This window comes from Bos indicus, chromosome 19 (assembly GCF_029378745.1).
Source record: "Bos indicus isolate NIAB-ARS_2022 breed Sahiwal x Tharparkar chromosome 19, NIAB-ARS_B.indTharparkar_mat_pri_1.0, whole genome shotgun sequence".
Classification (NCBI taxonomy): domain Eukaryota; kingdom Metazoa; phylum Chordata; class Mammalia; order Artiodactyla; family Bovidae; genus Bos; species Bos indicus.
In genome coordinates this window covers 43682009-43708555 of record NC_091778.1, presented here as the reverse complement: position 1 = coordinate 43708555, position 26547 = coordinate 43682009, and the positions used below count along the sequence as shown (strand labels likewise).

The 26547-nt window shown below is 42.4% G+C and overlaps 1 protein-coding gene across 4 annotated transcripts in view; it reads left to right on the top strand.

The window, feature by feature from the left end:
• Positions 1 to 26547, top strand: part of STAT3 (signal transducer and activator of transcription 3) — a 75818-nt gene that overhangs the window by 36418 nt on the left and 12853 nt on the right. For all 4 annotated transcript variants that reach the window (XM_019981285.2, XM_019981283.2, XM_019981284.2 and 1 more), the window contains exons 2-14: positions 6695 to 6845; positions 8422 to 8566; positions 9148 to 9246; positions 18369 to 18464; positions 18639 to 18720; positions 18917 to 19011; positions 19195 to 19346; positions 21672 to 21830; positions 21915 to 22007; positions 22854 to 22913; positions 25554 to 25583; positions 25684 to 25777; positions 25882 to 25929. In XM_019981285.2, the coding sequence (XP_019836844.1) occupies positions 6718 to 6845; positions 8422 to 8566; positions 9148 to 9246; positions 18369 to 18464; positions 18639 to 18720; positions 18917 to 19011; positions 19195 to 19346; positions 21672 to 21830; positions 21915 to 22007; positions 22854 to 22913; positions 25554 to 25583; positions 25684 to 25777; positions 25882 to 25929 (1281 nt within the window). In that variant the 5' untranslated portion in view covers positions 6695 to 6717. The remainder of the gene's footprint in view (positions 1 to 6694; positions 6846 to 8421; positions 8567 to 9147; positions 9247 to 18368; positions 18465 to 18638; positions 18721 to 18916; positions 19012 to 19194; positions 19347 to 21671; positions 21831 to 21914; positions 22008 to 22853; positions 22914 to 25553; positions 25584 to 25683; positions 25778 to 25881; positions 25930 to 26547) is intronic.

The window sequence follows — 26547 nt, the reverse complement described above, 5'->3', positions numbered from 1 at the left end:
CCATTTATATGTTACTTTTACTTGGGTTGCCTTAGTCACTGGGCCTTTCCTGACAGCAAAGAGGAGCTTAGTGTAGACAACAGATAAAATACAAGTATGAATAAATATGTTGTTTTAAAGGTAGGTATTTCTACTATAGAGTATGGCTAACATCCAAAGAAAAATCTTGTGATGCACTGCAAGGTGGAACAGAAACTATCTTTAGATCTCTTTATGTTCTGGATGTTTGTGGACACCTGGTTTTCCTCCCTCTCCTCACTTTCACTCCGGTTCACTCACCCCTTGTCGTAAATCCACTGGTCATGGATGCAAAGAACAGGTGTTAATTTTAAAAATATATTTTATGAAATGATGTAATGAAGCCTTTTTTAAGTGGTCCTGACTTGTGGTTCTCAGTACATCCCTTGGTTTCTTTAGATCGAAGTACGTAAATGAAAACTGTGACTTAGCGGATGAATCTTTTCAGTGATCTTTACAGTAATAAGTTCCCCATCAGACAGTAGTTGTTTGCCTTTTGACTTGTTGTTGGTAAATTATCCCCAAGAGGCTGAGAAATTCCTGTTTTGAAAAGTCCAGAAAGTCTTTGGTGACTTGCTGTTTCATTTTTATTGTTCTTTTCTCTTCAGTTATAGAAAACAGGATCAAACTTACCTTTCCTTTATCTGCTAACATTTGATATATGTGAACCTTAAACAGAGTTAAGTCCTGGAGAGGGGCTTCTCTGGTGGTCCCATGGCTAAGACTCCATCCTCTCAGTGCTGGGGGGCCTGGGTTTGATTCCTGGCCAGGGAACTAGACCCCACATGCCCTTGCAACTAAAGATCCCTTGTGCCACAACTGAGACTCAACGCAGCCAAATAAATAAATGTGTTTTTTTGTTTTTTTTTTAAACACACCTGAAGAAAAAAAAAAAAAAAAGAAACACACCTGAAGAGAATTAGAGACTGTATTGCCCTAAGCCAGCCACTGTATGGAATGAATTGCCTTCTCTCGGAGTGGTACTGGGCACTCACATTGTTGTGCAAATTTCTCTCTCTGTTCGGGGTTCAGTGAAAGTGGTTTGTAAGTCACGTTTAGAATTAGACTTAGAATCATTCCATAGATAAATATTTTAGCTAAAATTTAGCGAAGTCCTTCAGATTAACTTGCGATTCGAAAAGCAGAATTGAAATTGTGAAATAAAGTGGACTTGAAAAAAATTTTTTTGCAGTTAAGACAGTTACCACAAAGCTAATTGGCAGTGGTTTCCTAGACAATTTGGCTAATGATCTCTCTCTTTATATAACATTTATTTGGTTGCATCAGGTCTTAGTTATGGCACGTGGTTGTCTTGTTGAGGTGTGTGGGCTTCTCTCTAGTTGCAGCTCGAGGGCTCAGTTGCCCCAGGGCTCAAACCCGAGTCCCCTGCATTAGAATGCAGATTCTTAACCACTGGACCGGCAGGAAAGTCCCGACTAATGATCCATTGAGGATCCACAGTTATGAAGAACAGTTGGCCTGTGGCTCCTATTAGTTAAATATGGTTAGTAGCTAAGCAGCTGATAAGGAAATCACTGTTTGACCCTTTGCTGAAAATACTATCTGTTCCTTGGCTTTCATTTAGAATGATTTTTTTTTTTAATATAAGAGAGCTAATACACTATTACCTACAGTGATTAGACTGAGACATAGAACATAACATTACTCATTTTTGGTCTTTTAATTTTATGGAAAATACAATATTGTTAGCTCGTGTCTGGTTTAAGAAATAGCCCAATTATTGTACTAACTGGCACTAAAACCACTGCAGATGGTGACTGCAGCCATGAAATTAAAAGACGCTTACTCCTTAGACGGAAAGTTATGAGCAACCTAGACAGCATATTAAAAGCAGAGACATTACTTTGCCAACAAAGGTCCGTCTAGTCAAGGCTATGGTTTTTCCGCTAGTCATGTATGGATGTGAGAGTTGGACTATAAAGAGAGCTGAGCGCTGAAGAATTGATGCTTTTGAACTGTGGTGTTGGAGAAGACTCTTGAGAGTCCCTTGGACTACAGGGAGATCCAACCAGTCCATCCTAACGGAAATCAGTCCTGAATATTCATTAGAAGGACTGATGTTGAAGCTGAAACTCCAGTACTTTGGCCACCTGATACGAAGAGCTGACTCATTTGAAAAGACCCTGATGCTGGGAAAGATTGAAAGAGGGAGGAGAAGGGAGGACAAGGAGACGACAGAGGATGAGATGGTTGGATGGCATCGCTGACTCAATAGACATGAGTTGGAGTAAACTCCAGGAGTTGGTGATAGACAGGGAGGCCTGGCATGGGGCAGTCCATGGGGTCGCAAAGAGTCGGATATGACTGAGCGATTGAACTGAACTGAACTGAGCACTAACTAAAACCCAAACAACAACAGCAACAAAAACCTTCTGAGTAATGAATTAGAAATGAATTGGCAAACTTTCAACAATTTGTAATTTTTTAATGATGTAAGAGTTTGAAAATGCAACTACTCAGGCATGAAAGTGAAAAAGTGAAACTTAGTCAACTCTGACTCTATGCAACCCCATGGACTATAACCCGCCAGGCTCCTTCCTCTGTCCACAGAATTCTCCAGGCAAGAATATCGGCGTGGGTAGCCATTCCCTTCCTCAGGGGATCTTCCTGACTCAGGGATCAAATCCCAGTCTCCTGCATTGCAGGCAGATTCTTTACTATCAGAGCCACCAGGGAAGCCCTGACTCCATGGTTAATCCAGAAGTGAGTAGGGATAGTGGGATGTTGCTTCACAGTTTTAATTTGGACCTTCAAGGATCAGACTGTAATGGCTTTGTATTTGTATACACGATCAGCAGTTAGTTTATTTTTTAATTGACTTATAACACAGGAGTTTATTATGAAAAGGTGTCTGTTTCTTTAAGTACTTTATTAGAACCACAGCTTTTGGATTACATAATCTGCAGTAGTGTCCAGCAAAAACAGAATATAAGTCACATATGTAGTGTTAAAGTTTCTAGTAGCCACAGTAAAAGAAGTAGGAAGAAATAAATAAAATCCATCTTAATGGTGTATTTTATTTAGGGACTTCCCTGGTGGTCCCATGGTTAGGACTCAGTGCTTTCACTGAAGGGAGCTTGGGTTTGATCTGGGAACTAAGATCCTGCAAGCCATATGGAGCAACCAAAAAGGAAAAAAAAAAAGATAGTAAAACTTAATCCAGTATATCTAGAATATTAACATTTCTGTATTAATGAGATATTTTACTTTTATTTTTGTACTGAGCCTTCAAAATTCAATGTGTATTTTACAGCCTATCTGGTTTGAAATGAGCCACATTTTCAAGTGCTCAGTAACCACATACGGCTACTGACTGCTGTATTGAATTATGTAGATCTATAGTTTTGACATTCACATGAGACAGAAATCTATATAAATTGGCATATTACACAGATTTCTGTGCAAATCATGTCCTGAGAAATACAGGGCAGATCCTGATGCTTTTAGCTTAGGAGGCATGACTGACTTCACTTCCATGCATTGGAGAGGGAAATGGCAACCCACTCCAGCATTCTTGCCTGGAGAATCCCAGGGACAGTGGAGCCTGGTGGGCTGCCGTCTATGGGGTCGCACAGAGTCAGACATGACTGAAGCGACTTGGCAGCAGCAGCAGCAGCAGTAGGCAGATTTTAATTTGGTCCTAATGTGAATATTATAAGAGTGTTCTAATGGCCTTTGATTTTTTTTTCTTTTTTTAATTTTATTGGAGTATAGTTGACTTACAACTTTGTGTTAGTTTCAGCTCACTGATTCAGTTATACATATGTATATATTCATTCTTTTTCAGATCCTTTTCCCATATAGGTTATTACAGAATATTGAGTAGAGTTCCCTGTGCTATACAGTAGGTCCTTGTTGGTTATCTATTTTATATATAGTAGTGTGTGTGTGTTAATCATAAACTCCTAATTTATCCCTCTCATCCACATTTGCTTTTTGGTAACCATGTTTGTTTTTGAAATCTGTGAGTCTTTCTGTTTTGTAAATAAGCTCATTTGTATCATTGTTTTAAAGGTAAATTCCACATGAGTGATATCATATGATATTTGTCTTTTCTGTCTGACTTCACTTGGTATGGTAATCTCTAGGTCCCTCCATGTCGCTGCAAATGGCATTATTTCATCCTTTTTATGGCTGAGTTGTATTCCATTGTGTGTGTGTGCGTGTGTGTATTGCACACAAATGCCACCTTTTCTTTATCCATTCCTCTGTTGATGGACATTTAGGTTGCTTCCATGTCTTGGCTGTTGTAAATAGTGCAGGAGTGAACACTGGGGTGTGTGTATCTTTTTGAAGTAAAGATTTTCTCTGGGTATATGGCCAGGAGTGAGATTACTGGATCATATGATAGTTCTATTTTTAATTTTTTTAGGGAACCTGCATACTGTTGTCCATAGTGGTTGTAGGCCTTTGATTTCCTATTGAGAGTAAAACTCAGCATGGTCACAGTGCTTTAGCAGTAGCATGCGCTTCCTCGCTGTTTCGCACACACGTATTACTGCCCAGGTAGCATTGCACTGGTACTGTGGCAGGTAGTCTTGGGGGTGAGCAATGCTTGGACGGGGGGTAGCGAGCGGGGGAGACTACAAAGGAGTGGTAGCTGAAAATGTTCAAGACGTGCTTCAGATTTTGTTTTTTTTTTTAAATCCCAAGCAATGAGAAAACTTAACTTATTCCCCTCTAACATTGTTGGAAGATTTAGCTTATTTATTAAAAAGAATTAGCCTGATTGGGGCAAGTACCTCATTCTGACATTCTCATTTCTTTGCTTTACCGAAGTTTTCACTAGTGGAACTTAAGCCTTTGGTAGTTAAGCAGGGAAATACCTTAGATCTGTGGTGTAAGTGTAAAGCACACATTGGGTTTAGAAAACTGTGTGTGAAAAGAAGAATGTAATGTATCTCATGAATAATTTTTGTATGATCACACGTTAAGGTGCTAACATTTTGGATGACTTAGGTTAAGGAAAATGTATTTTTAAAGTTAATTTTACTTGTTTCTTTTTACTTTTTAAAATATGGCCCCTAGAATATTTAAGATCACCTATGTGGCTTGCATTACATTTCATTGGATAATGCTGCCTTAGATAGTTATTTGTTCAATGTAAAGACTGCTGGGTGGGGCCAGCCTCTGCTCTCCTGAATATATGCTTGAAAGCTTGATCCATTGACATTATCTTTGTAGTAGCAAGGGGGTCTGCTGCATCTGTCCCCCCAAGAAAGGGGAGGAGAACAGCAGCACAGCTCTCTGGAATTCTATAATTTGGATTTGTTCAGCTTGAGTTGCTCCTTGGCATGTGGAATCTTCCCAGACCAGAGATCGAACCCGTGTCGACTGCATTGGCAGGCGGACCCTTAACCACTGGCCCACAAGCGAAGTCCCGCCCAGTTCTTTTTATGAAAGGACCAGTAATTAGGTGCTTCTTCATGCCTTCTCTGAGAAATCACTCTATGTATGTATTTGTGTATATTCTATCTCTCAGTAAATGTTCTCACTGTCCCAGAGAACCATGTCAATATACTCTGATCTATACATACCTTAGTCTTTGGCTACTGCTTGTAGTTACCCTTTACAGCTTCTTAAGATTGTTGTTGTTACGTTAGCCGCTCAGTCGTGTCCAGCTCTTTGCAACCCCATGGACTGTAGCCCACCAGGCTCCTCTGTCCTTGGGATTCTCCAGGCAAGAATACTGGAGTGGCTAGCCATTCCCTTCTCCAGGGAATCTTCCCAACCCAGAGGTCAAACCCAGATCTCCTGCATTGCAGGCTGATTCTTTACCATCTGAGCCACCCGGGAACCCCAGTTCTTAAGATTACTTGGTCTCTATTGCTGTTTCAATGACCCAAGCTATTCAGAAAGAGGATTTAAGGTGGTTAGCTGGCTTGCCTTCTCCTTCCTGAACATTTCTCTGGGGTAATCATGAACCTGGGGACAACTCGAATGCCTTGTCTTTAGCTTCTCTTCTTTCTCATCCCAGACTGAGAAATTTTAAAAACAAAATTACTCTTTTTTGAGTGGGAGAACCCCAGGCAGATCCTTGCTTGTAGGTTTAAATCTGTAGTCCTTTTTAACATTTTATTTTATATTGGAGTATAACTGATTAACAGTGTGGTAGTTTCTAAATCCGTAGCCTTGGAATTAGCTCTCTGTCCTCCCTGAACACCCACATCCCACGTTTTGGTCTTAGTTCAGGTTTACTGTGTTCATATTTCCCAGTCTGCCTAAAAGGAGTGGCAAGTGGAAAGAAAGGAACTCCTATCTGTTGAGCATCTATTGTGTGCTGAGCACTGAGCTGGATGCTCTAGAAATATTATTTCAGTAGCCCAGAGAGCTGGGAATTATAATCTCTGTGTAATAAGAGGAAGAAATGAAATCTGGAAGTGAAGTAGTTTCTCAACTTCACATACCTCTGGGAGATAATGGGTTCTAGAACTTGGCACCATGCCCACATTGTCATCTTGGTTTAGAAGAAAGAAGCTGTGATGTGGCCCCAGGGGTAGAGATTTGAATGCACATGTATTGTTCTAAACTGGGTGGAGCAAGAGAGAGCCTTTCCACAGCACCTTTTATCCCTAATCATAGACCTGAGCCCTATGTTGGATAGTCATTTCCTCTTACTGGGCTGGTAGTGACCATATGAACCTTTGGTTTGCAGTTGTGACCCCTGATTCCAGCAGAATGGCCCAATGGAATCAGCTCCAGCAGCTGGACACACGGTACTTGGAGCAGCTCCATCAGCTGTACAGTGACAGCTTCCCCATGGAGCTGCGGCAGTTTCTGGCCCCTTGGATTGAGAGTCAAGATTGGTAAGTCCTTCTCAATAAACTCCCCAAATTGCTAAGTGTTAGTTTGAGTCAAGAGACATGATCTGCTCTAACTTAACTCTTTGCTAACTATTTCATCTTAAAGCTTATAGTTGCAAGTGACGGGGCAAAAGAGATTGGAAAGTAAAGAGGTCATTTTAGTCCTGAAAAGCATTTTTACATTAGAAGGGCATCTGGACAGCTGTCTTTTGGCACACTGAAACATCTTGCTTGATGGTTCAGTTCAGTCGCTCAGTCATGTCCAACTCTTTGTGACCCCATGGACTACAGCACCCCAGGCCTCCCTGTTCATCACCAACTCCCGGAGTTTACTCAAACTCATGTCTGTTGAGTCTGTGATTGCATCCAACCATCTCATCCTCTGTTGTCCCCTTCTCCTCCTACCTTCAATCTTTCCTAGCATCAGGGTCTTTTCAAATGAATCAGTTCTTCGCGAGATGTGAAATTGAAAGTAAAAAGTGTTACTGGTTCAGTCGTGTCTGACTCTCTGACCACATGGGCTGTAGCCCGCCAGGCTCCTCTGTCCATGGAATTCTCCAGGCAAGAATACTGGAGTGGATTACCATTCCCTTCTCCAGGGGATCTTCCCGACCCAGGGGTTGAACTCAAGCCTCCCGCATTCCAGGCAGATTCTCTACCATCTGAGCCACCAGGGAAACCCATTTTAATTTCATTTGCTTGATGAGATTCTCTGCGTGTTCTGATGCTTCAGGGACATGCTACAGATATATATTTTTTAATCTGAATGAGAATTTTGTCATGGATAAAAAAAGGTTTGGGTTTGTACTTCTGATCCCTCTTTCATTAAAGAAAAGAGATACAGCGTTAGAGAAACAGACTCAGTCATAGAGGAGATAGGGGTTCCCTGGTGGCTTAGATGGTAAAGAAACCGCCTGCAATGCAGGAGACCTGGGTTCGTATCCCTGGGTCAGGAATATCACCTGGAGAAGGAAATGGCAACCCACTCTAGTATTCTCACCTGGAGAATTCCATGGACAGAGGAGCCTAGCAGGCTACAGTCTGTGGGATCGCAAGAGTTGGACACAACTGAAAGACTAACACTTGGTCATAGAGAAGATAGTGGTACAGAAGCCCAGCAACTCTTTCCTTCACTTTCAAGTTTTCAGATCCACCTTTTAATTTTGGTTTAATTCAGGCCCATGACCTAATTTTTCCAGTATTTGATGAGGGGCCAGGGAGGTAATTCAGAGATGTTGGAAATAGGCCATCCTAATCTGGGATTGGTGATTTGCTACTGAAAATCCGACCATAGAGTTGACTGAGAATTTAAAGGAAAACAGTGTATCTGATCATTCAAAATTTGATAAATATAGAACTATGACATTCGCTTAATAGTATCCAAAATAATTGCTGGTAATTTTAAAATCAATTAATTTATGATTGCTGAGTAAGATGCATCTAAAATGATGAGTGGGTTAAAGCATCAGGTTTGCCTTGTTTTTCCCTCCTTCTTGATGGTGATTTCGAGTGCATGCCTGTGCGTGTGTGAGCATGTAGGTTTCAGAATCATTCTTTGTCTTTATCTTCCTTTTTCTAGGGCATACGCGGCCAGCAAAGAATCACATGCGACTTTGGTGTTTCATAATCTCTTGGGAGAAATTGACCAACAGTATAGCCGCTTCCTGCAAGAGTCCAATGTTCTCTATCAGCACAATTTGCGAAGAATCAAGCAGTTCCTTCAGGTGTGATGAGAAACTGAACCTGCAGAGAAGGGTTTTAGCTTTCTTTCCTGAAAATGTTTCTTTCTCACTTGATTAATTAATAACCTATCTTGTACTTTAAATCCAAGGAGAAGTTACCAGCCCTTTGAGTATTATTGCTTGAAATTTACTTGGTTGGTTCATTGAAATAATAATGTGATTTTTATGTTAATTATGTTAGTATGCTAATAACATGATTGTAACAAGTTCAGATGACTAGGAAGATGGCTCTTACTTTTCAGTGTCAAAGGCTTGGACACCATAGTTGGATACTCCTTGACAAAGTCAGTCACCCCCTTTTAAGACCAGGATAACTCACTGTCCAAAGACAGACAACCAAGCCTACTCTCACTGCAGTACTGCTCATTGTGACTGCCTTTCTTCTTCTCTTCATCACTTCTTCTCCTACTGACTGTAGCTGGGCTCTGATGCTCTGTGGTTCCATGGAGTAAATGTAACACTTTCCCTAGTTTATGAGGAAGTTAGCTTTAAGTTAGCAAAGTTCAGTCCACATCTCCTGAGTCTGCTGCTGCTTTTCATTCTCTTTGTCTCCCCACTTACAGAGCAGATACCTTGAGAAGCCAATGGAGATTGCCCGAATTGTGGCCCGTTGCCTGTGGGAAGAGTCCCGCCTCCTCCAAACTGCAGCCACTGCAGCCCAGGTGAGCCTGGGAAGAAACAAACGCTGTTGACATGTGCTTTCTTCGTGTGTACGAAGATGTCCTTGCTTTTTGACCCCCAGAGTAGTGGGTGTTTGGGGGTTTTGTACAGTAAAAATAACTTTCTCAGCATATAAAATGCATTCTCCTTTTTAAGAAAGACTTTATTTAATAAAACATTACAGAAAATTACAAGGAAGAAAGTTTTAAGAACTGAAAGGTCACTGGGTCCTCTGTCCATTTTGTCTTCCCAGGAAACCAACATTAATAGTCTGGAATATATCCTTTCATAACTGTCTCCAGGCTCCTATAAACTATAGAAAACACACCACACACATGATATTTAAATTGGTTTACTTCTCCACATCTTGCATTCTTTTAATTACGTCATGCAAATCCTTCTAAGTCAAGCAGATTAAAGCTAACTCACTTTATTTGCTGCATAATATTCTGTAGTACATATTTGCTACATATTCTGTAGTACATAATTTATTATTGTCCCTTCAATAGACTTCATTTCATTCTGTTTTTTTTTCACCTCCATGAAAAACACTAGTGCAGTACCTCCCTATATATATTTATGCTGTGTTTTCTCTACTGCAGATTTCTAGGCGTGGGATTGTGAGATCAAGGAGCGTGTGTGTGTAAAATATATAAAATTTTACAGATAGTTCTGGGTTACTTTCCCCAAACGCTGTAACTGTTCACACTTGCACCAGGAAGAATGACAATGGACTATTCTTGGGAGCCACCTTGGGGCTGGTTTGGGATTGAGTCATTCAGGTTCATATGTATTTCTCTTTGTTGTTAAGTTTGAGAATAACCTCCCTAGAACTAAAGATACAGTTAATTTAGGGAATAGAGATTATATGACCCTACAGGCCCATTGAGGGACCACATATTGATATATGATAGTCATATCCATCTGTCTGCTGCTGCTGCTGCTGGTAAGTTGCTTCAGTCATGTCCAACTCTGTGCGACGCCATAGACGGCAACCCATCAGGCTCCCCCGTCCCTGGGATTCTCCAGGCAAGAACACTGGAGCGGGTTGCCATTTCCTTCTCCGATGCACGAAAGTGAAAAGTGAAAGTGAAGTCGCTCAGTCGTGTCCAACTCTTAGCGACACCATGGACTGCAGCCTACCAGGTTCCTCCGTCCATGGGATTTTCCAGGCAAGAGTACTAGATCATCTAATCTATTATATATCTATGTGTGTCCTACTGTGTGCTAGTTGTTATGACCCCCTGCTCTAGAGGAGGTTGTGGTGTGAAACAGAAAATCAAATTTTATAATGCAGTGGATTTTCTAGGCAAGAATACTAGAGTAGGTTGCTATGCCCCCCTCCAGGGGATCATCCTGACCCAGGGGTTGAATTCTCTCCTATGCCTCCTTCATTGGAGGTGGGTTCTTTACCACTAGCGCCACCTGGGAAGCTAATGAAAGATATACAAATTATTAAAATATATTAAAAAAGGTGAAAAAAGTTGATTTAGCCATAAAAAATATATTGAAAAAGACTTAAAAAAAATTACACTCTGTATCCCAGCAAAAAAGCCAAAAGGCCAGAAAGTTTAGAAGTTTTAACAAACCTTTGTGGTACAAATTGTTCCATTATCATTTAACTCCTCCAAAGTGCAGGAGAAAAAGAGATGAGATTGAAATAATGCTAATATCAAGACCTAAACTACAGTGTAAATAAAGGTTATTTTATGAGGTTGAAATAATGCTAATATCAAAACCTAAAAGAGTAAATTTAAACTGGTTAGGATTTTTTAGGGAGTCTGTTAATGTAATTCATTAAATTAGTAAATTAGAGAAGAAAAATTGTATTTTTGTTAGATGACAAAATTTAGTGTCCATTCTAGATTTTAAAAAGTAAAGAAATTAACAAAAAAAAATTTGTCAGAAATATGATACACAGTGGTGAAACACTAAAGTAATATTGTTAAAATAGTTACAAGATTGAGGATGCCTCTTGCCACTGATATTTTTCTGAAAGATCAAGCCAATGTAATAAGACAGAAAAAGGGAGAGTAAATGTTGGAAAGTAAGAGACAAACTTTAAATGAAACAAAACAACACAACTATTAGAACTAACGAGAGTTCAGAAAGATGATTGTGTTCAAGGTAAATATTTTAAGAATCAGTAGATCTCATAAATAGTAACAATAATATTTCATTACATGAAGATGTAATGGAAGATCAGCTTCATAATAGGAAAAACAAATTATACGATATGCATATGTTATTGATACATGTGAAAAAATGTCTGGAAGGATATATTTGTTATTATAACCCCATGAACTGTAGGCCCGCCAGGTTCCTCTGTCCGTGGGATTTCCTAGGCAAGAAAACTGGAGTGTGTTGCCATTTCTTTCTCTAGAGGATCATCCTGACCCGGGGATCAAACCCGCCTCTCCTACATTGACAGACAGATTCTTTACCTCTGAGCCACCTGGGAAGCCCCAGAAAGATGTGCCAAAGCATTGATATTGTTGGTTACAGGAGACTTTCTTATTTTCCCTGAGGGTTTTTTTGTTTATTTGGCTGATTGGTTGGTTTTTTTGGCCATGCTGCCTGTGGGATTTTATTTCCCCAACCAGGGATTGAACCCACACCCTCTGCAGAGAAGGCACAGAGTCCTAACCACTGGACTACCAGGAAATTCCCCTGAGGTGTTTTCTTTAATAACCTCTAATTGGGGAATTTTTTTTCTTTATCCCTTCTTTAAAAAAAATTATGGTAGCATATACACAACATGAAATTTACCTTCTTAACCATTTTTAAATGTACAGTTTCATTAGTGTTAAGTTCATCACATTGTTGTACTTCTCAAGAAATTTGTTCATCTTGCAAAATTAAAACTCTGTACCTATTAAACAATAACAGCTCATTCCCCTGGCATCACCATTCTACTTTCTGTCTCTATGAATTTGACTATTCTTTGTTGTTGTTGTTCAGCTGCTAAGTCGTGTCCGACTCTTTACGACCCCGTGGACTGCAGCATGCCAGGCTTCTGTGTCCGTCTCTGCCTCCCGGAATTTGCTCAAACTCACGTCCACTGAGTTGGTGATACTGTCCAGCCATCTCATCCTCTACTGCCCTCTTCTCCTCCCACCTTCAATCTTTCCCAGCATCAGGGTCTTTTCCAACAAGTCAGCTCTTCACATCAGGTAGCCAAAGTATTGGAGCGTCATCATCAGTCCTTCCAATTCAGGGTTGACTTCCTTTAGGATTGACTGGTTTAATCTCCTGGCTATTCAAGGGGCTCTCAAGAGTCTTCTCCAGCACCACAGTTCAAAAGCATCAATTCTTTGGCACTCAACCTTCTTTATGGTCCAACTCTCACATCCCTGCATGACTACTGGAATAACCATAGCTTTGACTATACAGACCTTTGTTGGCAAAGTGACATCTCTATGAATTTGTCTGTTTTAGGTACCTCATTTAAGTGGTAACATACCACGTGTGCTTTCTCTTAGCGTAACATCCTTAAGGTTTATCCATGCTGTAGCATATTTATCCAGAATTCCCTTCCTTTCAAAGGATGAATACTATTCACTGTGTGGTTATATCACATTGTGTTTATCCATTCATCTTTATCCAAGTGTCAGTGGACACTTGGGCAGCTTCTGCCTTTTGGCTATTGTGAGTAATGCTGCTGTGAACATGAGTGTGCATTTTTTTTTTCTTTTCAAAGACAAAAACAGGGACTTCCCTGGTGATCCAGTGGCTAAGACTCCAAGCTCCCAATGCAGGGGGCCCGAGTTCAACCCCTCATCAGGGCCCTAGATCCCACATACTGCAACTGAGTGTGTACAACAACAAAAAGATCCAGCGTGCTGCAACTGAGACCATGCCGTGTGCCAAGTCGCTTCAGTCGTGTCCTACTCTTTGTGACCCCATGGCCCACCAGGCTCCTCTGTCCATGGGATTCTCAGGCAAGAACACTGGAGTGGGTTGCTATGCCTCCTCTCCAGGGAATCTTCCCGACCCAGGGATCAAACCTGCATCTCACATCTCCTGCTTTGGCAGGCAGGTTCTTTACCACCAGCGCCACCTGGCAGCTAAGAACAGGCACAGCCAAATGAATAATTTAAAAAAAAAAAAAAGACAAAAATATAGCAGGAACAAAGAAGAAAGAATATCTAAGTCTAATTGAGAATATCAGAGAAGGCATCGAGGAGAAAGGAGAGGTCATGTTTGAGCTGAGACTCAAAGCTTATCAGATGAGCATCAGGCAAATGGTAAAGAGAACACACTGTAGGCAGAAAGATGATCATGTTCAAACAGGGAATCTGAAGCATATGTATTCTTGGGAGAAGTGTAGAAAGTTCAGCATCTGACTGGGTAAAGGAAGATAAGGTGGTCAGAGGGCCACATCGTGAAAATCTAGTTAGTCATGCCTCAGTTTGGCCTCAGAAGAGCAGTTTTACCACAGGGGACTTGGGCCCAGACTGCCTGTATGTGAACCCCAGAGCTCTGCCCCTGCTGTTTAACCTGAGGCAAACTGTTTGCTCTCTTCTCCTCCACTGGGGAAGATAATTGTACTGACTTCATAAAATTAAATTAATTCCTACATGTAAAATGCATAGAACAGGACCTGACACATGAATGCAAGATAAATGTTCACTGTTTTCTGTTGCTGCTGCCATTGTTATCATCAAGTCTGTACAAAATGGGGCCCATTGAAGAATTTTTTTTTTTTTTTTGGCTGTACCATACAACGTGCAGGATCTTAGTTCCCTAAATCGGGATCCAGCCTATGCCCTCTGCAGTGGAAGCACAGAGTCTTAATCCCTGTACCGCCAGGGAGGGCCCTCCACTAAAGAATTTTACGTAGAAAGCTGGTATACTCAGATGCAGGTGAGGGGGTAATACTCATCATTCAAGACTCTGAAGTAAGGGAGGTTAGAAGATGGCAGTTGTCTGTGCATCACTAGGGTTTGCTGTTTGTGGAGAACTTTTATATTTGCATTACTGTTCCATAGGATAAAAATAATCAACTTAAGCCAATTTGCATAGAGGTGCCAGCTTACCATGGGAGTTAGAAAAGCAGGAAGTGTCCCAAGGATGTTCCCAATTGTGTTGATCGGGGCTGGCAACCAATACCTGGGGCCCAAATCCAGCCTGCTGTGTTGTTTGCTTTTTTCTTTATTTATTTAAAATTGAAGGCTAATTACAATATTGTGTTGGTTTCTGCCATACATCAACATGGATCAGCCATGGATTTACATATGTTCCCTCCCTTTTGAGCCTTCCTCCCACCTCCCATTCCATCCCAGCCCTCTAGGTTGTCACTGAGCCCTGGTTTGACTTCCCTGAGTCATACAGCAAATTCCCACTGGTTATCCATTTTACGTATGATAGTGTATATGTGTCCCTGATACTGTCTCCATTCATCCCATCCTCTCCTTCCAATCCCCCTCCTACCCCATGCTGTGTATTTTTGCAAATGAAGCATTTTGGAACACAGCCACACGCGTTCACTTGTGCCCTGTCTGTAATTGCCTTCATGCCGCAATGGCAGGGCTGCGTATTTATGACAGAGACCTCGTAACCGACAAAGCCAAAAAAAAATTTACAGTGTGACCCTTAGAGAAAAAGTTTGCAGCCCCATGCTACAGAGCTAGCTCAAGCCAGGTCTCACTGTTGTTTTGTCTGTTGACATCTGTGGCATATTCCCACCTGTCTTTTGTGGGTAAAGCCCTGGGGGACTAGTGGGCTGTGGTCCCTTGTCTCCCAGGGCTCTCTGTCTAATTGGGTAATAGGTGCACAAACACTTCAAGTGAGAAGAATGTAGAGGAGGATGTTGAAGTTGAGTAAGGATTCAACTTCGGGAAGTTGAATAAGGCTTCACAATGGAGCAAAAACATTTTGTACTGAGTTTGAAAGTGAATGAGTTCAGGTGTGCCAGTCCGAGTGAGGTGGCGCTAGTGGTAAAGAACCTGCCTGCCAATGCAGGAGACATAAGAGACTCGGGTTCGATCCCTGGGTCGGGACAACGCCCTGGAGGAGGGCATGGCGACCCACTCCAGTATTTTTGCCTAGAGAATTCCATGGACAGAGGAGCCTGGTGAGCTACAGTCCAGAGGGTCACAAAGAGTTGGACACGACTGAAGCAACTTTGCACGCACGCACACAGTTAAGCTGAGTAGACAGGGTGTGGGGAGTCAGTGTGGAAACCTGCTGTGTGCAGAGAAGGCTGGGGAGTTTGCGGTGACTGAAACACAGGGAGGGAGGGTTTAAGTTCTTCTTGGATTGTGTGAAACAGCTGTCTGTGCTGGGCTGAGATGCTTATATCTGGAAGCAGTGGGGCACCATTTCTGTGGGTGATAACTGATCACATCTGTTTTCCTTCTTTAAGTGCAGTACCAATTTAGAAATAGACCTAGGAGGACTTCCCTGGTGATCTAGTAGTTAAGACTCCTTGCTGCTAGTGCAGGGGGCACCGGTTCAATTTCTGGTCAGGGAATGAAGATCCCACATGCCATGTGACACAGCCAAAATATAAAGAAAAATTTTTCTAAAAAAAGAAACAGACCAGGAAGTTGACACCAGATGAAACAATCAGCTGTATTGTTGGTAAACTGGACTGGAAAGCATGACTTGGATGGATGACTGTGGGGACTTTATTTTTATTTATTTATTTGTGTGTTTAAATTTTTTTTAACTTATTTTTATATCAGAGTATTGTTTAAAAAGTACAGCAAAGTGATTCAGTTATATGTGTGTGTGTGTGTGTATATAAATATATGGGGCTTTTCAGGTGGCTCAGAAGGTAAAGAATCTGCCTGCAATGAGGGAGATGCGGGTTCAATCCCTGGGTTGGGAAGATTCCCCTAGAGAAAAGAACGGCTACCCACTCCAATATTCTTGCCTGGATAATTCCAGGGATAGAGGAACCTGGTGTGCTATAGTCCATGAGATGGCAAAGAGTTGGACATGACTGAGCAATTAACACTTTTACTTTTCACTTCATACATGTATCCTTTTTCAAGTTCTTTTCCCATTTAAGCTATTACATAATATTGAACAGAATTCCTTGCGCTGTACAGTAGGTCCCTGTTGGTTATCCATTGTAAATATAGCAGTCAATCCCAAACTATTTATTTATATTGAAGTATAGTTGATTTACTGGAGAAGGCAATGGCAAGCCACTCCAGTACCCTTGCCTAGAAAATCCCATGGATGGAGGAGCCTGGTAGGCTGCAGTCCATGGGGTCACGAAGAGTCGGACACGACTGAGCGACTTCCCTTTCACTTTTCACTTTCACGCATTGGAGAAGGAAATGGCAACCCACTCCAGTGTTCTTGCCTGGAGAATCCCAGGGATGGGGGAGCCTGGTGGGCTGCCGTCTATGGGGTCGCACAGAGTTGAACACAACTGAAGCGACACAGCAGCAGCAGCAGCAGCAGCATAGTTGATTTACAGTGTTTCAGATTTATAGCAGAGCAATTCAGTTTCTTCTTCAGATTCTTTCCCAGTATAGGTTGTTATAAGATATTGAGTATAGTTCCCTGTGCTGTACAGGAGGTGCTTGTTGTGTAGATGCCTGTTGTCTGAGTCAGGTGTTGGGGTGAGAGACTGGGTTTGCAGAACAGCACTGCCCAGCCATCCTTTTGGAGCTTTAGAGACCACACGCTAATACCCCCTGAACTCAGACACATAGGCCTCTCGAACTGCTTCTAGAAACCAGGCCCTGGCTCCTGCCCTAGGTGTGCCTCCGGAAGGCAAGAGTGGGAGAGAACCACCAGCTTAAGGGCTGGGCCTTCAAAGATCTCTGTGTGGGCAGTCTTTCTCCTAACCTCACTAATTCGATGAGTCACTCCTCCTGTAAAGAGAGTTATGTAAGGGCGGAGGTCGCCTTCCTGGGACTTCTAAGGGAAGTTTATATTCTGTGGGCTTGGACAGGGTCCAGTGGAAAAGGAGAGAATAGGTCCCTCTAACGGTGGCGTGTTTCAGTCTACTTTGGAGACTTGTGGTAGCAGTTTGGAGAGCAGATTGGAAGTGAGAGAGACTAGAGGCAAAGGGATCAACTTTGGGGCTTGAATGGAGCTGGTAGCACTAGAGATCCATTGGAGAGATTACAGAATACAGAGCCAGGAAGATCTGGCAGCTCAGTGTGAAGTCAAAGACAACTGAAAATTTCTAGTTTGGAAAACTGGACTCTCAGTTCTTTTCTGCCACACTGTCTTGGTCACTGCAGCTTTTATATGGTCTTTAATGTCCTATTACTTTGACAGAACTTATTTGTAAGTTGCATGTGCTATTCAACCTTTTTGAGGCACCAGCCATCACCTTCCTTTCTCCCCCTACATGATATCTCTTGATTAGGAATTTTATTATTCTACCGAAATGTGCTAAAAACCTTCATGATTTTTTTTTTTTTTGGTGGCTGTACCACATGACATTCGAGATCTTAGTTCCCCAACCAGGGATCACACCCTTGCTTCTGCAGTGGAAGTGTGTATATTTAACCACTGGACTGCCAGGGAAGTCCCCCTCCCGCTATACATTTAAACAGGCATCCAGCATCTGCTTTCATAAATTGTCCTGATTTTATATATATATATATGTATGTATGTATATATCCTTACCTAGAATGAGGTTTTTGAAGGCAGGGACTGTGTCTTAGCTCAACATATGGTCTCTGAGTGCAGTACATAGAGTGAGTTTATAGTATGGCTTCCCTGGTGGCTCAGTCAGTAAAGAATCTGCCTGCCAGTGCAGGAGATATGGGTTCGATCCCTGGGTCAGGAAGATCCCCTGGAGAAGGAAATGGCAACCCGTTCCAGTCTTCTTGCCTGGGAAATCCCATGGACAGGAGAACCTGGCAGGCTACAGTCCATGGAGTCACTAAAGAGTCAGACACGACTTAGCGACTAAACCACCATGAGGTTAAAAAGCCAAGGACACAAGGAAAAGTGTGAGAGCTTTCTTGGCCTGCGCTGACAGCCCCTGGAGAGCAGTGGGTGCCGTGGGACCGCTCCTGTCCTCACAGTGGCAGCAGCAGCAGCTCAGGCCAAGCAGGAAGGGTCATGGAGGAGATGGAGACCAGAAAGGGATAGTCTTCTCCTGCTATTTCTGGCTTTCATGTGCACATGCTCCCTGTCTTGGCAGCAAGGGGGCCAGGCCAACCACCCCACAGCCGCCGTGGTAACGGAGAAGCAGCAGATGCTGGAGCAGCACCTGCAGGACGTCCGCAAGCGTGTCCAGGTGAAGCAAGTCTTGGGCGGGAAGCCTTTTCTTGGGGAAGTGGCCTGTGGGTCCCTTGTGTAGCTTTTGCGAGGTTGTGGCTTTATTTTAATCCTACTCAGAAACTTTCTTTTCTCTCTCCCGAGGGCAGTCCTTTTTTTTTTACTTCTGTTTTGGTTGGTTTGTTTGAAACAGGATCTAGAACAGAAGATGAAAGTGGTAGAGAATCTCCAGGATGATTTCGATTTCAACTATAAAACTCTCAAGAGTCAAGGAGGCAAGTGCATGTTAGAGACATTAAAATCCCCCATATAAAGTGAGTTTGTGTTACTGGAGTCTCAGAGCTGGCTCATCTTGACTCTGAGTTCAGACTCAGGGGAGGGGGCGCTCAGGGGCTGCTGGCAGTTCAGGGAGCCCAGTTACTGAAGCTAGGCGTATTCCCTCATCTCACGGAGGTTCTCCTTCCTTCTCAGACATGCAAGATCTGAATGGAAACAACCAGTCGGTGACCAGGCAGAAGATGCAGCAGCTCGAACAGATGCTTACTGCCCTGGACCAGATGCGGCGCGTAAGAGCAGTGGACCCCCTCCCCGTGCCTGGCTCACTCACCTTTGGGAATTGGGCATCTCCAGGAAGAACTTGCCTGTTTCCTAATCAGTTCTTTCTCTGGAATTGACCAAAGAGAGACGGTCTGTGGTTAGAGACGGTCTGGGGGAATGTTTTCTGACTTTGTTTTTTGGTTTTCAACCAGAGCATCGTGAGTGAGCTGGCGGGGCTTTTGTCAGCAATGGAGTATGTGCAGAAAACTCTCACGGATGAAGAATTGGCTGACTGGAAGAGGCGACAACAGATTGCTTGCATTGGAGGCCCTCCCAACATCTGCCTAGATCGGCTAGAAAACTGGTATGACAGAGAAGAGAAGTTTCCCCTTTCTTTTCAGAGAGCTGTGCTAATATGGTCAGAGCTGCATAAAGAGTTGCTACTGCATTTCAGTAGAGAAGGGCATGGCAACCCACTCCAGTATTGTTGCCTGGAGAATCCCATAGACAGAGCAGCCTGGCAGGCTACAGTCCATAGGATCGTACGGAGTCTAACACAACTGAAGCGGCTAAGCATGCACATACTGTATTTCAAGGGTGGGGATTTCAACATACTCAAATTTTGTCTAAGGGTTAAAGCTTTTTACTTTATTTGGACAATTTTTAAAATGAAAATGTATTTATGTTTGCTATATTTTACATATATTTTGCTAAAGTTTTTGGTTTAACTGTTTTTAAACATGTAGACTAAATTTTAAATTTTAGTTATTCTAAGACTCTCAAATGACATCTGCTCTTTATAAGAGAAAAGAGTTCAAATACATAAAGTTAATAAAGAGCCGAAAAGACTTTAAAAATCAAATCATGCAGAGGTACTTAGAGTTAAACATTTGGTGACCGTCACTGCAGACATCTGTTATTATATATACACATACAAAGATAGAAATCTACATGTTTATTTTATATATATATATATACACACACGCACACACACATAAAGATAGAAATCTATACATTTCATATTTGTAAGATCATTCTTTATATGCTCTTCTTTTACTTTGATTCACTCAGAAAATCTTGATTGAGCACCCTTGATGTCCAAGGCCCGATACTCAGTATGTTGCACCAGCTTGAACTGGGAGAAACTTGACCTTGACCCAGGATACACAGAGCGTGAAATGGGAAATTTAGGATAGCTCTACATGAGATGCCTGTTTGTTCATCTAACTGACCCTGAGCTTTGCTCATTGATTGAAAGCAGTTTTAAATGCTTTCTAGTCAGGGAACCAAATAACTTATAAGTTCTAGGAATGTATTGAGATGTTTCCATAACACCTTATAGGAAAACCAAGCAAACATTTTAGCCAACCCAGTGGATGCCAGAAAGGAGTCTGTGAGCTCAGGAGTCCTGGTGCTGTCCTTCTCCACCCCTTGCCTTCCACTCTGTCTCTTTGGGGTCTTCACTAAACTAGTGGGGGGCCATCAGAGAGAGCCACTGATATTCTCCCTCCTTGGGGGCAGACTTAATCAGCCTTTGTCTCCCCGTCTACTTTTTCTGTATGCATGTTATCAATATTTGGAAACACAATGTCACATCCAGTCATCCAAGAAGACGAAGTTTAAAGGGCTCCTGGGGATCGTGCAGTTCAACCCTCTCAGGCAAGGGGACATCAAGGCCCACGAGGGTGAAGGGACCTGGCCAAGCTTGCATAGACAGTGAGGGACAGAGCTGTGCAAACCTATCTTTTTGGGCTGTCAGATATCCTGCGTTTCCCCAGTCCTCACATTTGGTACAAAAACAAGTTAGGCTGAAGAGAGTGAGTGCCAAATTCCATTATTTCATGTTCTCTGTATCTGGGTTCTAACGTGTTAACTTTCCATTGGTTACCTCATTAATGCCTCCTAGTGGTATAAGTTTTGGCATGTCTTCCTCTGTGTCTGCCTCCTTCTTTGAAAAGTAAACTTTTAGGAAGTGAAATAAGGGTTGCTCAGTTGTGTCCAACTCTTTGTGACCCCATGGACTGTAGCCTTCCAGGCTCCTTGTCCATGGAATTCTCTAGGCAGGAATACTGCAGTGGGTAGCTGTTCCCTTCTAGCAGGCCAAAGTTAGGATTTGGTGCTTTCACTGCCAGGACCGGGGTTCAATCCCTGGTGGGGATCCTGCAAACTATGCTGCATGGCCAAAAAAAAAAAAAGGGCAAAATAATTTTCCCTTTTCTAATCTAGTGCCACTGAACTGTGTATTTAGAAATGGTCAATGTTATGCTACTCATATATTTCCATAATGAAAAAAATGCTCCTTTCTTATGTTGGATGACTGCGTGAGAGTACCTGTGGTCTTATTCCCTTCCCCTTCTCCAGCTCATTTATATACAACCACTTATGTAACTGATGGCACCCCACTCCAGTACTCTTGTCTGGAAAATCCCATGGATGGAGGAGCCTGGTAGGCTGCAGTCCATGGGGTCACGAAGAGTCGGACACGACTGAGCAACTTAACTTGCACTTTTCACTTTCATGCATTGGAGAAGGAAATGGCAACCCACTCCAGTGTTCTTGCCTGGAGAATCCCAGGGACAGGGGAGCCTGGTGGGCTGCCGTCTATGGGGTTGCACAGAGTTGGACATGACTGAAGCGACTTAGCAGCAGCAGCAGCAGGTAACCAAGAACATCCTTATCTTATTGGCAGGATAACCTCATTAGCAGAATCTCAGCTTCAGACCCGCCAACAAATTAAGAAACTGGAGGAGCTGCAGCAGAAGGTTAGCTACAAAGGGGACCCCATTGTACAGCACCGGCCAATGCTGGAGGAGAGAATCGTGGAGCTGTTTAGAAACTTAATGAAAAGGTAACATAGAGACTTCCGAGGAATGGGACAGGGACCAGCCCACTGCATCATGTGTGACCCACTGCCTTTCTCTGTCCCCTCCAGTGCCTTCGTGGTAGAGCGGCAGCCCTGCATGCCTATGCATCCTGACCGGCCATTAGTCATCAAGACCGGTGTCCAGTTCACAACTAAAGTCAGGTGGGCTGTTTCACCTCCTCTTCTGGCGGATGTTGTATCAAGGGACACCCTCAGGGCCAGGGTTGTTCTTTACAGCCATTGCAGGCAGTACTGTGATGGATAGGGAATTTTTTGGTGTAATATTAACTTGCTCTTTGATTGTCCTGTCAAATGCTAAAGAACCAGAATCTTTCTGAGGTTACCTGGATATATTCCTATGATTTGGTCGCACTGTATTCCTGATTCCAGGCCTAATGTCTTAGGTCATAGCATTTCCATCTACCATGCAAAAGGGGCAGAATAATGCCAGTTATCTTCTGTTCTTTGAGCCTGCTTTTTCCTGAGCATTTGAAGGGGAAGAGTAAAGCTTAGTGATAATAGACGCCAAGAGGTCACAGGGCAGGTGGGTGGGGGACCTGCAGGTAGAGCATTACTTTCACATTCAAGTCAGAGCAGGTAAGCTGGGGTTTGCCCTTCTGCAGTGAAATTTCCCTCCTCAGAAAGGTAGTACACTGTTGGGTTTCCAGTCTAATAGAAGGAGTACCAATTTCAGAGCATGTATTCCTGTAATGTTTTTCATGATAGAGCTTTCATTATCCTTTTGTGTGTCTCTCACAACTTGCTCCAAGTTCTTAGGCTTTTTTTTTTTCAGTCCCTTTTGGCCTGAAGGGGGTGATGCTTGACTTAAAATGAAAGGAAGCACTGGCAGGAAGAAAAATTTGGGATTATGACTCATCTCTTTAGAATTGAAGAGTTATGAGTTTTAGATTCAACTAGAAGTTGCTGGGGGAGCCTAGTGGCTGTTTTTTAAAACTGGATTTTTTTCCTCTGCTCTGAAACTTTTTTCCTTTTCTTTTTTTGACATAGATTGCTGGTTAAATTCCCTGAGCTAAATTATCAACTTAAGATTAAAGTGTGCATTGACAAGTAAGTACTCTATCTTAGCTTCTTTTTTTCCCCCCTTTTCTTCAAATGAGGGACAGAGAAACGAGAACTTTGATAGGCATCATGTGAACTTAGAGGCTTTATCTATATTCAGAGATTTTTTTTTTTTTTAAGTTTTCAAAAGCCTTGCTGTGCATTGTCATTTACGTGCCTGAACAAAACCACGAAGCTGGCGGTAGCGATTTGAGTTGTGATTGGCATTGTGACCTCAAGTCCCTCTTTCTTTGTTTTTTTACTTATAAATGAAACTTGTGCATATTATGTAAAATTGAGAATATATGGGAAAATTGATTTTAGTTGTTGTTCCACACTTTACCACATAATGGAATCCTCTTCCAAATTTGACAGTACCTTTAAAAAAATTAAAATGCACTTACCCTCTGAAGACATTAGAAAAGAGAAAATGTAGGTGATATAATTATTCATCTGGAAATTCCATGAGAATGAACTAGAAAATAGTTATGCGGCCAGGGACTCGAGGAAGGTGGTAGGTTTCATAAATGAATAAGCAAAAATTAATGACTTTAACCATAAATTAGTGTAAAAAAATCACCGTCTCACTAAAAAAAAACTGACCATCAGAATAAATTCTAGATGTACCTTAAAAGCATAGGCAAGGACTTCCCTGGTGGTCCAGGGGTTAAGAGTCTGCCTTCCAGTGCAGGGGACACAGGTTTGATCCCTGATCTGGGAAGATTCCACATGCTGAGGAGCAACTAAGCCTGTGAGCTACAACTCTTAGAGTAGCCCCTGCTCACCACAACTACAGAAAGCCTGAGCACAGCAACAAAGACCCAGCACAGCCAATAAATAAATAAATAAGTTAATTAATTAAGATTTTTTAAATGAATAAGCAGATGTGTAATGTAATGGCGGTAGAATGGCAACCACTTTTGGAGAACAATTTGGCAGTTTCCTGAAAAGTTAAACTTGCACCTATCCTACAACCCAACCACTCCACTCCTAGGTGTTCATCCAAGAGAACTGAAAGCGTATGTCCACACAAAGGGTGGTACAGGAGTCTTCACTGATAGATGAGTGTCCATAAGTTTGTGGTATATCCATGCAAGGGAAGTACTACTCACCGACAAAAAGAAATAGAGTATCAAAATACGTAATACACGGATAAATCTCAAAATAAATATACCAAGAGGGAGAAGCCAGACCCAGAAAAAAGAGTACATACTTTTATGTTTCCATTTATATAAAATTCTAGAAGTGCAAATCTATCATGACTGAAATCAGATCATTGGTTGTCTGGAGACAGGGATGGGTGGAGTGTGGGACTGGGGAATGGGTTGCATAAGGGAGGTGGGAAACTTGGGGAGGAGGGGTTGATGAATACATTCAGTCTCTTGATTGAGCGGGTGTCACAGGTTTGTGACATCTATCAGACCTCATCAGCTTGTGCATTTTACATATGCAGTTTATTATTCATCAATTATACATCAAAGCTGTAATACAAATAAAGAATATAAAATAAATAAATATAGGCTAGACATGAGGGAAAACTTTCTCATAAAGGGAGCTTGATTTAAGTTCTAAGATGTGATATATGGGAGGTTCCCTCGTGGTCTAGTGGTTAAGACTCCAAGCTTTTACTGCTGAGGGCCCAGGTTCAATCCCGGGTTGGGGAACTAAAGTCCCACAAGCCACGTGGCCCCCAAAAGACATAAAATTAATGTATGGAAAGATATCTTCTAAATGGTTTAAAAGTTGATCCATTTTAATCTATAAACTCCCATGGAATGCACTATCTAATAAGTAGTAGATATTATTAATTCTAAAAACATAAGTGGATATATAGCAATGGAGAAGGACTTTTAAAACAGTACTAAAATAATGTTAACAAGAAAACACTGAGAAATGGTGACTATGTAAAAAATGAAATACTCAAAAACAGTTAAAGGACAAGGAACATGCTGGGAAGAATTTTTCTGGCGATGTCAATGGGATACTCTGAGTTGCAGGTAACAGTAGACCTTTACAGAAAGCCCAGTGTGGCGTCAGTAATAAGGAAATTTGCAACCCAGTATAACTGGAAATGCAGTTAGAACAAGTTCCGGGTGGTGAAATCAGTGACTCAATTCCTGTCACCAAGGATCCAGAACCTTCCGTCTCTCTTCTCTGCCACCATAAGTAGCACGGGCATTCGAGGGTTCCCTCTGGTTGCAGCATGGTTGCTTGTAGTAAAGGCCACGTGTCTCCTTGCTGATGTGCAGCTGAAGCTACAGAATGTAAATCCAGCCTGAGGGAGAATTCCTTCCCCGTCGGATTGAGACAGTGTGGGTCCTGGCCTCACTCCTGGACCAACACTGTGCACATGCTCGGTTCTGTGGGCTTAGAGCAGGATCCCCTGGAAGTGGGGATGGGAAAGATACTTGCTGGAGTCAAGGTTCTGTTAGGAAGAGGGGAGTAGAGGTTGGGTAGGCAACCAGCTGTGTCTTCTACTTGAGCATGTACAGGGATGTTAGATTTCACGTATACCATGTAATCGAGTCCTTGACAGAAATCCCCAGGAGAACAGCAGTTTTTCCATCCGAGTAAATGATAGGTGTTCAAAGTGGACTTTCAAAGAGACTCGGGGCCTGTTTTGTTAACACTGGTTTATATTCTTAACAGAGACTCCGGGGACGTTGCAGCTCTCAGAGGGTAAGTTCAGCATACAGGCTTCCTTCTGTTCTGTATAATCTAACTTTGTCCCTGGCCATTCGGTCACGTATGTGGTTGGTCTTTTCCTCCTGTGATTCAGGTCCCGGAAATTTAACATTCTGGGCACAAACACGAAAGTGATGAACATGGAAGAGTCTAACAATGGCAGCCTCTCAGCGGAGTTCAAACACTTGGTACATGGGAGAAGCCTGGGCTCCCTTTCTGCAGGGCCTCTGGCAGGGGGAGGGACTTGGGGAGAGCCTTACCTGACGGAGGATGCTCTTTGTTTTTCTTACAGACCCTGAGAGAGCAGAGATGCGGTAATGGGGGCCGAGCCAATTGTGATGTAAGTTTTGTTGGAGATGATAGCTGAGCAGGAGAGAAAAAGAGCCTCCATAAGAACTTCCCTAGTGGTTAAGACTCCACGCTTCCAATGCAGGGGGTGTGGGTTTGATCCCTGGTCAGAGAACTAAGATCTCACATGCCTTGCAGCCAAAACACTGAAACTTTTTATAAAAAGAAAAGAAAAAGAGCCTCCTTACTGCCCAGAAGTAGAGACACCTACCTGCTATTTCAGCTGCAGTCACCGCCAGCCAACACATGAGTAGTCACACATGCCTTGGAGGAGTTCTCTGGCTCAGCGCATTTCCTTGTTTGTCCGGAGAGTTAGCTCATCTTTAAGGAGTGTAAAGTCCCTTGCCCACACCCATTTGGTAGAAAAGGAGCCTTCCGCCTTGCCTGGGACTTTCCAAATTCCCCTTCTAACTTCTATGCACTGACACGGCTTGTCTCAGCTTTTGGTGATCTGTTTTGGTCACTGAGGTGGGATGGGTTTCAACACATCCAAGTTAAACATTTTACCAAAAGAGAAACAGCAAACTCTCTTGTTCTTTACCCACCTTGTTTCTTCTCTGTCTCCCATTGACTCAGATTCTTGGATTCTTAGTGTTAAGAATAAACTTAA